This window comes from Lissotriton vulgaris, chromosome 2_1, assembly GCF_964263255.1.
Source record: "Lissotriton vulgaris chromosome 2_1, aLisVul1.2, whole genome shotgun sequence".
Taxonomy (NCBI): Eukaryota; Metazoa; Chordata; class Amphibia; order Caudata; family Salamandridae; genus Lissotriton; species Lissotriton vulgaris.
Genome location: NC_141687.1, coordinates 1,810,148,986 through 1,810,161,179, shown reverse-complemented (window position 1 = coordinate 1,810,161,179; position 12,194 = coordinate 1,810,148,986). Strand labels below are relative to the sequence as shown.

The following is a 12,194-nucleotide window of genomic DNA, read 5'->3' as shown; positions in this document are numbered from 1 at the left end:
ATGGTGAGAAAACAGAGGTTCTGGTTGTTGTTAACAACCTCTCAAGGTGGAATTAACTAGCATAGCCAGAATTCCTTGAGAATGTGGACAACCCTCCCATGTAGTAAAAAGTCTAGGGGCCTCATTTATGAAAAATTACGCATCGCTGCGTGAAAGCAGCGATGCGTCACTTTTCACTGCGCACTCCTTGCGACACCAATGATGCGTCATATTTAATGTATGACGCATCATGGTGCAAGGAGTTACAGATACATCAGTATTTCTGACGTATCTGTAAGCGCAAAAGTGACGCATTGCTGGAGTGTGTCACAAAAGTGACGCAACTCCAGCAATGCGTCCTTTCACATGGGGCAAGCCCCATGTGAAAGGGCCTGCGTCAGTCTTACGCCTGCTGTGAGGCAGGCGCAAGATTTTGATGCAACAGCGTCCTAAAAGTGATGCAGTGAAATCTCATAGATTTCACTGCGTCATTATTACAAGGCTTTTTGCGGTGGAACGCCCCCTCTGCATACATTATACCTGACGCAGGTATAATGTGGCGCAGGGGTTTAAAAAGTGACGCATCTACCTAGATGCGTCACTTTTTAAATATGGTGCAACAAGGCGCATTTTTTACACCGCTGGTGCGTCACAAACAGTGACGCACCGGCGGCGCAAAACTGACGCAAGGCCTTCATAAATAAGGCCCTAGGTTTTTGGCTGGACAATAAGGGGTTGATTCTGCTGTAGTTCGGAAGGGCTCCAAATCGGGTTCGGGTTTGCCGTATCCGATCCTAAACCCTTGTTGGCAACCAAATCATACACAGTTCCCAATGACCGATTACGATGCCCGAAAACCGGTAGGACTGTCCGAATCGGTTCCGAAAGGCTTTCGGACTAGTCTCATCTTTTGGAGCGGAATCATACAGCGCTATGGACTCGGTTTCCGAGCAAGTGAGTATGATGACTGATTCGGACAGCCGTTTCGATTCAGTTTCTCCAGAACGAATCGGCTGCCAGAATCTGCCTTTGGGGTCCCATAGCAGGACCCCCTTCACCTGGGGCCTTCCGAATCAGCCCCGTGGGGTACCAAAGGGACCCCCCTTTCAAACCATGCACAGTGTGGCAGGCACCGTGGGATGCCTGCCACAGGGTGAAAGGTTTTCCCCAGCCATCCCTTTCTTCACTGGGAGCCTGTGTTCTCGTTCGTAGCACAGACTCCAATTGAAGTCAAAGGGAGTCCAGCTGAATCGTATCCTGAAGCATCTGGATACATCCAAATCACTCGTTTGGACTCCCCTGATCCGAGTCGTCCAGAAAGCAATCCAGGACAGATTTCGTAGGAATGCCTCCCGAACAACATCAGAACCAAACCCCTAAATTGTCAATGGAAACTCAACCAAAGAGACTGTCAGCAACATGTTTCTGACTGTTGAGAACTTTAAGAGAAGTAATTCAATGGCTCCTTCTAACATGGAAGTGAATGGTCATAGAGGGACTGATCAACTCTTGTCTTGATTATGGAAACATACTCTTTTTGGGAAGTCCCAAGTATGGTATAAGACGACTGCAGGTTGGCCAGAATGCTGCTGCATTATATCTTTACAGACTCCTGAAACACTATTCAGCCGCCCTAGCCTTAGCTGCTGTGCGCTGCCTTCTGGTGCAAAAAAGGATCTATTTTAAAGCTCTGTGCATGGCCCATCGGGCAATACCCGGAAAACGTTCCTCCCTTATTCAGCTACTTCTTGCCAAGTTGTGGAATAATCTCCCCAACATCCTTAGATTGGACCAACTAGAAACCACCTTCAGGAAACTCCTGAAGACACATCCCATCTGATGTCAGCCCTGTCTGAACCTCTAAATAAGTTAAGGAACTGACAAATGTGTCTGTCTCAGTTCTGGGAGGCCCGAACTGGTAACCATGCGCTATATAAAAACACCTGAACTGAACTTAAAATATAACTAAAATAAGTATGTATAGCACAATTTACATAATTGATAATTAAATAATTCATTAACAATAATTATTTGTTCATTAATTTTTACTTAATTAACTCCCCAACCTATACTCCTACAAACTTAGCAACCCACAGCTGAAATTTGACTAAAATAAATCAGTATTATATAATGTACACAAATAATAGTCAAATAAATAATTAATAATAAATAAATAAATGACAATTATCACTTAATTAACTTCCCACCCTATATTCCTACAAACTCAATGCTCACACCTAAAATATAAAGTTATAACACAACTTACATCATGGATAATACATTAAATAATTAATAATCAATTAATAATTATTTGTGAATTAGATATTACTTAATTAACTTCGCACCCTATACCCTTACCAACACAGCAGCCCATAACTAAGATATAAATAAAAAATATAATGTTTACATAATTAACATAAATAATAACCATTTAAATCATAATTATTTGGTAATGAATTATTACTTAATTAACTTCCCACCATATACCCTACAAACGCAGCAGCTCTCACCTAAAATAGAACAAAACGATTATAATTATCACACAATTTACATCCTTATTCATAATCAATTACATTATTAATAATTCATTATTGCTTAGTTAACTTCCTAGCAACCCGCTATGACACTATAAATTAGCATTAGTAATTAAGTAAAACATATAAATTACTTAAAAGTACACACTATATTTCAAAATATTATTAACAATTGTACTATTAATAATATCATAAAATTAATATATGAACTAAAACACATTAATATAATTAAAAAATTATATTTTTACAGCTGTATTATTGAAAGTAATATTAACCACAATATTCGTAAAAACAATATTACCTAGCTGAAAAAACTATAGTTTCTGTATCATGATATTTTTGTATCACAACATTTTTTAGCGATATTTCAGTCTCCCGATTTGTACAACTCGATATTTTGTTCAAATACCTTTTTCAGTGCCACTCTTTTTTTCTTCAGGATTCTATTCTATTTAAATGACCAAACATTTTAAAAGGTCCATCTAGTGATTAAAACCACATTAGATTTTTAAACCCAACCACATATTCCAAAATGTTACTGTTGCTCATTGGGTAGGAGGGTAAGATTGTGTCTTATTACTGCATGGCCCCTTAAATGGATGAAGAGCTGTATTGAGAAGTTAACATGATAATGTTGATTAAACTGTAAATATAAGTTTGGTAAAGCCCTGCTGATTCACTTACTTCTTCTTTGGTTGGACAGATTTCCTCACGTGTATTCTTCGGTGAGGCAGGTGCTTGGTTTCACCAGCTCGACATGGATGGGGACAAGACCACAATTTTTCATGATCTCGATGGTTCGGTTTCTGAGTATCCTGGTGCATATCTGGTGAAGGAGGATAACTGGCTACTTCGACACCCAGACTGCATTGATGTTCCAGACTGGAGAGGGGCGATCTGCAGTGGATCCTACGCACAGGTCAGTGGACACTCTGAGGAGCCGTGTCATAAAAAGCTTTGCTGGCAGAAAATCTGAAAATGTTATAGGGGCAGATTTGTGCACATTAGTTTGTCTCACCTTCAGCCTACACAAATGCAGTCTTATCTGGGAGTGACTCTAACCAGCTCTAGCTTTTCCCAATGCAGCCAGAATTCGAAATATTCAAACTCTGCTACTACAGTTTCAAACCAATCAATACTTAGTAGTCAGAACGTTCATGCGGTTATTCATCTGCCCCTTGCACACCATCTTTGCTCTTGGAGACCTGTCAGGAGATTCGTAGGTCTAGGTTCCAGCTTATCCTTCATTCAGAGATGATTACGGTGAGATCGGCAGCTGTCACTCTCAGGACCTAGAACAGGCCTGTCATAGGACAGGGGCAATGCAGACAAGGGACTAACATAAATGGCCCTTGTCTGCATTGCAGACCCTATACTGCATTACCCATGAAATCCACGAGCAGTGGGGTACAAAATGACATTTCCACCCCGGAAATAGGGTAGAAATATAATTCTTTGCATTGGCATATATTGACCTATTTGGTCTGTCCATGTCTGCGCATTCACCTGGCTGACATGGCCCCAAGGAATACACCTACTGGTATTGGCAGGCTTCTGCTGCTGCACCCACATGGCTCTTGGGAGCCTGGGGCACAACTAGACCCGACTTTTGGAGGGGGGGCTAACTCTTCATTGAGTGGGACGGGGCAAGCATTTCAAGCAATGTAGGCAGATATATCTGTTCGAGGCATGTGTCATGTAGATACACATGCTTTGCATACTCTTGCCATCTAGTGTTGGGTCTGAATGTTTGCAAGTTAATTTTGGAAAAAGTGTGGGGCCCCTGAAAGAAGGATAAACGCCCTATCAGGGAAAAACAACTTTTTTGTAAAGTGGACATGCACCGGGCTCAGTGCTAATTCTAAATAGGGTAGTGCACAAAGTTTAGATCTGTTTGAGACATAACCAACATTATAACAATCAATTTAGAATTTTTTTTATTTTCATTATTTTAGTTTTATGTTTTGTTCATATAAAAATACCTATAAAAGCAATTTATACACCATTTACTTCAATATATGAATGGTTGCATATTGTACCTTGTATTTCGTTGATATTTGATAGATAACTATTAGACTTCACAGTAAATTACACATACGTATTCATCACATTTGATATAATTCTAACACAATATGCAGCAAAAATGTATCAACAAACTGTACAAAAGAAACCACTGGTAGTGATTTGCAGAATACCACCAGGATATGTATTGCCACTATTTTTAATGTACCAAGGACGTCTGCACCCTATAATATGTTTTTACTTATCCTTGGCTTATAACACTATGAATCATGCACTGCTGAAGAGCTTCTATCTACAATAGATTATCTGTGTCAAATCTGGGTACATCAAAAATAGTGGCAATACATATCCAGGAACGGGGCAAGGGAACTATCAGCATATCATAATGCAGTCGAGATGAATTAGTCATAATACACTCTGGCTATATTGAGGAAGGGCAAGTTTTGAAAAAACCTTCCTAAAGAAAAATACAGTATTCACTGGTAAAAGAAAAATCCTGAAGAAGGCATTTGGCGAAACGCATTGGTGGTATTCACACATTTGTTAAGTTGCCTTCTTTTGTATACTATACAATTACATTTGACACACATTTGCTTGCGTGGCAATGCAGGATTAGCTTCTCTGAAACCACCTAGCATAGAATTCCACTTGTAAGTACACTATCACAACACCTTGAACATTTAGTATAAGGCCTGAACATACATTGTGCAAATGTTGTTTGAGGGGGTGCTTCGAATCAACCTAGCACCATCTCAATGTTTATGTTGTCCAACAATCAAACAGTTCCTGCTGAGAAAGGGGAAACCGTACAACACTGGGGTACCAGCACCTAAGCCTTAATTAATGTCTCAAAAAACGAACCTAACGGGGACATGCTAGACTCACCAGAGGAGAGATCCATGTTAAAGGGAGAAGAGGAAGACAGTCTCCCAAGGTGTAGTAGCCTAAGTGGTAGTGCATATTATTGTACCTGAAGCAGTATACCATTTTAAGCATGTCTATTAAAGTGTGTTTCTTATCCAAATAAAGCACTGAGTTGGTAAACAGCTTTTACTCTGCTGGGTGATCTGAGCATTTGGGTTTTCATACCCCTACACTATCTCCCTGAGAAGTGCGTGAATGCTCCAAAGTACTACCACTGAGAGTCAAATGCTGAAGAGGTTGTATGAAGCCCAGTTTGTGAAGTCAAAGTAGGACAGACTCTGGGACATCCAAGGTAAACCACCCCTGCCCCCACAGCTGAGGACCAGTAGCTCCTGCTTGCTCCATGCACCCTGAACTGCATCTGACACATGCCCTCTGCCAGATAGGATATGACCAAATATACGCTGTATGCCACCTAAGTCTATGTAGTCAGTGTCATTCACTTAATACTAAGTTTTCAATTGGAGTCAAGGGCACAAGACCTCTGGTTGGAGCAAAACATTTATGAATTAGCAGAAGGCACGTGGTTTTCTGGTTAGTGACTTTTGTAACATTCTCAAAATTTAGGAATGCATCTATCATACGCCTCATTGTACTAGGGAACATCAAGGCTAGGAATATCGTAATATACTAATTATCATTGACAGAATATCATGGTACAAAATTTCAAAAGTTAAGTGCATATAGACTGGGGCATCTCCTCCATAATGGCAGGGGAGCATTCTCCACTGCTCAGAGACAGCAGATGATAAATAAAATGATAATAAAACAATGTTATTATCATTTTTTTTATCACTGCTGTCTGAGGATGGGGGGTGGGGAGGAGGGGTCGGCTGTGTCATGGTAGGGACGAGGAATGGTGGGGGCTACTGTAAATGCACATGTCGGTTTGACCGGCCTTCTTAGGTGTACTTGGGTTTCTCCAACCCAGCTGTATTCTACAGCCAGTTGGAGAAATAGCACAGACTCCCTGTGCCTAAGCTAGCGTTAGACCAGCCCGCTCAGGCCTATGCCGGCGCTGCTCTCATGCTAACTATAGCATGAGAGCAGCATCTGGATTGGGTGGGGAATCTGTGCTTTGTGGCCCATCGCAAGAGGAGCAACGAGGCAGCTGGCAGCGGCAGCAGCAAGTAAGTCCTTTTAATATTTTTATATTCCCCTCAACCCACTTGCCCCCCCGCCGCCCTATCCCTTTAAACCGGTGGCAGCTGCCACTGCATATAGAGGAGTATAGATTTGCGATTCTTAGCTCCATATCTATGCACCTTCGAAGATATCTATATCCTCGAAGTACATATATGTAGAGTTAGGTATAGCAAATCTATACTTACCTTTTGATATTTTGTTCTTTGAAATTGTGTCCATGATGTTTGGTGCTATCCGAGGGCACACCCTGAGACTCAAATACAGTATGGCATACCTTTAATCTTGCAAGAGTACCCTCTTTATGTAGCAATAGGCCTGCACTTACAAAATCCCCCCTCCTCCCCATCCCCCCAAAAAGGTTTTTATCAGTGCCACATATTGGATATGGTAAGGTAAACTACAAGAAATGTTGCTTACACTGTTTTCAGCATTTGATAGTGGCAATATGCCATAAGCTGTTGCTTTAAAAAATAATTAAACACAACGATAAGAGATGCAGTGAATAGCACCTGTTGTTACTCCATATTCACAAGTTGTTTTAGGAAGGTGTACTATGGGTGTGGAAATGATATTAAAAATGTAGGGTTAATTAGAATGTTAATTGCCAAACGTTTGTGAATTGGTCTCAGTGTGTGTGAAGGGCAACTTGTCATATGACAAGGTAATTAGTGTCACAAAACAAAGGATTGTGTAAGTGACATTGCAGGTGTGTACATAGGGATTTCAACTCTTTTCTATACCAGGATGAAGTGTCAGTACAGATCACTGCACCAGAAGGAACCTTTGTCCTTATGTGCAAGATGTTTTGAGTATCATTGTTGAGCAATGCACGGTCCCCTCTGTTCTTTTGTATCTTAGAATTTGTGTGTATTAAGTCATAAGCTTCTTTTTGTTTTTCAGATCTACATTCAAGCTCGCAAACCAGCCAACATGACTTTGATGATAATTAAGGATGAGTATCCAACTCACCCTCTGCACCTTGAAGGAGCCCTGGGCAAAAGCAATCATTACCAGCAGTACCAGCCAGTGGTGGCACTGGGGAAAAGCTACACCATCCACTGGGACAGGACGGCCCCAGAAGAACTGACCATCTGGCTTATTAATTTTAACAAGTGGGTAACACCAACACTGCATCCGAAACAAATGCTAGTGGGGCACTTGGGTGTGATATCGCAGCTGCTTTTACTACTACTACTGCTGCTATTACTACTACTGACACCTAACCACTGTTGTTGCGGTTGTGAAAAGAAAGTACATGGTTTGTTTGACTCTAATAGGCAAAGAGTCTATTCGGACTTAAATTAGGTAGGTGGGGCTTCATTCTGTTCTGTGTCTGGAAATGGGGCACCCTGGGCCTCCTCCCACCAGAACCACCCCCTCTGTTCTTAGAAAGGATATGGGCACCCCCCCCCCCCCTTCCCCCAAAACTATTCTGGGCCTGTCTGGGTCACAGTGTACCTCCCCTTCATTCTGTAGGGGGGGAACCTGAACCACCCTCCTTACGATCACTCCCATGTACTTTCCCAGACACTCTTGTACTAACCCAGAGGTCTGCATCCTTTGCAAGTTCCCTGGGGTCAACTATCTTGCAGTCAACCTGGGGCTGGTTTAAATCTGTGAACCAGTTACTAAGAATTTGCTCTCTCAAAATTAGATCATACAGCCCTACATAATTACTCCCTAGGCTGTTCTTCACCCAACACTCTGTCCCTGCTAAAGAAGTCCAAAAAATCTACAGAAAACTGGCCAGTTGGTCTGTGACTGTCCCTAAACCTTAATCTGTATTCTTCTGTGGTGAGCCTAAACTTAGTCATAAGAGCTGCTTTAATGAGGGTGTACGACATCTGGTTGGTTACCTCTAAAACCAACAAGGCATCCCTCACTACAGCTGACTGTATACCTTAAATCCTGGTTGTGAAGCAATGTGAGATCCCATGCCTAGAAAGCATTGTGCAGTGGTGGTTCTGAGGAGCTCCAAGACTGTGATGTGAGTTGCTGCGTTGTCATCGAGAATGCCATAGACGAAGGGCTTGCATTGCAAAGTTCTGCACTAAATATCCATCGTACACCAGTGGTTCCAAAAAAGATGTGGGGCTGTGATGGGAAGGAGGCCATTGACGAGGGGCTTGCAAAGTCGTGAGTCTGGGATGTGCCGTTCAGTGGTATTTCCTAAGCGGAGCTATGAACGGTTGCATCGCGCTGCATCAGTTTTACCTACATGATCACAGCTAGAGTGGCATGGCACCTTCACGTTCACTTCTAAAGGTTCAGGACTGGGGTGGCACCAATTGCGGGACAAAACTCACAGCAAACTGAACCCAGGTGCTGGGTTCAAGATGGTTGGCGCTTGTTCCTACCCTGAGGCTTCTCACCAGGAGGCCAGCCAGCTGGCTCTTGGATTCACTCTGGTTGTCCTGGGTTCAAGACACACATCCAGTGCTTCTCTCAGGCAGCAGGGCAACAGAGTAGCAGCCCTTTTAACAGAGCAGCACAGCAGCTCTTCTTCCACAGTTCCAGAGGTGCACAGAAGAGCTGGGTCGGAGGTCCACTATTTATAGTTGGGGCCCACTTTGAAGTAAGAGAAGGTTCAGGAGGTTTCCCCTCCCAGAGGTGTTTGGTGTTTGGACTTTCCGTCCTTCCTGCCCTATCCCCAGATTGTCTAGGGTAGCATTAGACTAGCGTCAAACCCTTTGTGCGTGTGCTCAGGCACAGCCTTTGTGATGTGGTAGGTGGCAGCTCCCCCAATCAAGTTAGTGATAGCCAATCTTGCCAACATCTATGGCCCTTTGTCTCACTGTCTGAAAGCAATACACAAAGACTAACTGCCAGCTACTCCTAGTCTTGTGACCCAGGATACAGACAGCAGACAACAAATGGTTGGGACAAGAAATGCCTACTTTCTGAAACTGACATTTTCAGAATTGTAGGTAAAAAGCTGACTTTACCATTAAAGAGGGCTTTAAATTACAATTTCTTTAGACACAGTTGCACCCTATGCCTGAAGGGCATAGGGGCAATGGTCTCCTGCCGCCCCAGGGTTCGCTGTTGGTCACCGGAAAGTGAGAACAACTCCTGTGGGGGGCCCTCTAGCTCTGCTGCAGTGCCCTAAGCTCTAGAACCGTGGGGGAAAGAGAAACTGGCCTGTGGAGTGAGCCCAACTCACCCCTTTCAGTGTCCCTGAAGTTCTGGTTTTGTCCACAGGTGTCGAGATATGAAGAGACTTTCTAGAGGGGCCCTCAGGGGTCCAAAATCCTAGGTCAAGGACAGTTAAAAGAATGCCCAGACCCCTGACTCTCTCACAGATGCAGGACAGGCCAGAAGGTCTTTCTGGCCAGCACTTTCCGACTCCTTTAAAGCCACAATTGCCCAGGTGTCTCCCTACCAGATGGAGCACTACCCAGCGTTCTTCACCCTCCCAGGTGTTGAGCCCCTCAGGGGAGGGATGTGGGCAGTAGTTAGGGCAACAACCCCAGTGATTCCCAGCCAGCAACAACAATACGCTCCAGAGCACTCCTGTCAGAAGAGGCCTCTGCCCGCCATCTGGGCACCTCTGCTGGCGAACCTCCGGCATCACGGGCCCAGGTACGCTCCAAAACTGGCAAGGGGGAATCCCCTGTGCTCAACATATTCACAACTGGAACTGGTGTGTCCCATTTGGACCAGGTATAGTGTCCATCATCTTGGCCCTCTTGGCTACACCCCCAGTAAAGTCAGACTTTACATTACGATTTTGAAAATGCTACTTTTATAATGTTGCCATTTTCCTGCCCTAAACTTTCTCTGGCCTTCTAAGAGTTTGCAGCTGCCTGCCTGGGCCTGTTAATCGCTCCCCCATCAGGGATGTGTATTGGCCACAGCCCTTGAACAGTATGACCTGGGTGTAGCTGAGAGAGGGTCATCCTGCCAGGATAGGAGGGGCAGACCTGTTCCCTGCCCCATTTACATTTCAAAGGACTGCCTCCAGCACTATCACAAAGGGAAAGAAGAAACTTTCCAGAACCAGAAGTGGGGGTGGACTAGACATTTTCCCGACTTCAAAGGGTGGCACCAGGTATAAATATTGGAACTCCTGAGCCAATCATCAGCACACTCCTGCACCTGTGGACAATACAGAAGAAAGGTTGCCGCGTTCTCGAAAGGACTGCCCTACTTCCCTTTTTTCTGCATTCTAATCAGAAAAACTACTCACCACCCAACAACCTTTTAAGAAAATGTATATCATATGAAATTTCCACACAAATTGTGTTTTTTAAGAAAATTAATCAGGCTAAATAATTATTAGGAAGCTCACACAGACAATGCGATGTTTGGGCCAACCCGCATTCCCCAACTTTTAGCAGACCTCGACATAACAAAAAACAGAACACAAGATTCTGAAAAGGTAATAGGAGTATAGATGCCCATGCAGATTCTCCCGCTCTAGGGATAATGCCCAGCCCAGCCCCATGCTCTCAGCTTTCTGTGAGCCTTGAATTGCTATTCTCATCTGTTGTCACTTTATTCTTTGCTTGCTGTAGGACGCATCCCCATTGACTGTTCTCGTTTCAGGTTAGAAGATTACTATTAATGTGTAGGTCTTAGTGTAAATCGCCAGCTTTTATTTTCAGACGATGCTTCACATTAGCTGGGAGCCTCAGAGTACACATAGACGCCAGTTGTGTCTTTCAACACCAAATTCCTGTCAAACCCCAAAGAGTCAACCCTGTTCTTATTTTAAGGGTCCACGTTGAGATGTCATTGTCTGTTGACTGCCCTTACTCTAGGCAATAATCCATCTTGATTTACAACAATATGTTCTGCAGTACATATGGATGTTGCCTTCAACAGTATGTCTTGATCATTCTTTGTTACACGTATCTTTGTTTTACCGACACAGTCTATTCTGGAAATCTGCTCCTCTCTTTCCCATCCACCTTTTTTTCCCATCCATGATTTCTTACATTCAGCCTAAGCTTACATGATAGATTGCCTTTTAACTGTTGCATTCCATGTCACCGTCTGAGAAGGAATCTGTGTTGCAGATATTCATTTGTTCTTCCCAGTCTATTACTGTTCTCCTCATCCATCCTGTCAATTTCATATCTTTGGCTTCTTGCTTGAACCAGTTCTTTTTGGGAGATCAATTCTTCATCCTACATAACAATGGCCCAGCCATGATCCCTCCCATTCTGAGATCCTTCAAGTTAGAATCCGCCTCACAGTAAAGTATTTCTCATAATCTGTGTCTAACTTTATCTCCTGTAACTATACCTACATTTGTCCTCTACTTGAGCTCTAATTCCAAATGACGCAACACCCACCCAACACAAACCAAGCATGCCATCACCCCATCCTGTTTGAATGCTGCTTTGTGCTAAAATCCACTTAGTTTGCACGTTGTAAAAGGCTGAATCTGGACATGTACATGTGGTAACAATTTCCGCTTAGTTGTGCAATGTGCCTATTAATATGTTAATTTTAAACTCATCGCTGCATCTTCCAGTACATGCTTAAGATTTTGTATAAATTAAAAAATGTTTTTGATACACACAAATTCTGAGGAACTAACGAGAACAAAATAATCAAAGGCAGATGGTCTTAAGAGTTCTG

At 43.1% G+C, this 12,194-nt stretch overlaps 1 protein-coding gene across 1 annotated transcript in view; it reads left to right on the top strand.

Moving 5' to 3' along the window:
• Positions 1 to 12,194, top strand: part of CEMIP (cell migration inducing hyaluronidase 1) — an 857,787-nt gene that overhangs the window by 753,965 nt on the left and 91,628 nt on the right. Inside the window, exons 22-23 of the mRNA XM_086957874.1 lie at positions 3,217 to 3,432; positions 7,506 to 7,717. Coding sequence (XP_086814000.1) covers positions 3,217 to 3,432; positions 7,506 to 7,717 — 428 coding nt within the window. The remainder of the gene's footprint in view (positions 1 to 3,216; positions 3,433 to 7,505; positions 7,718 to 12,194) is intronic.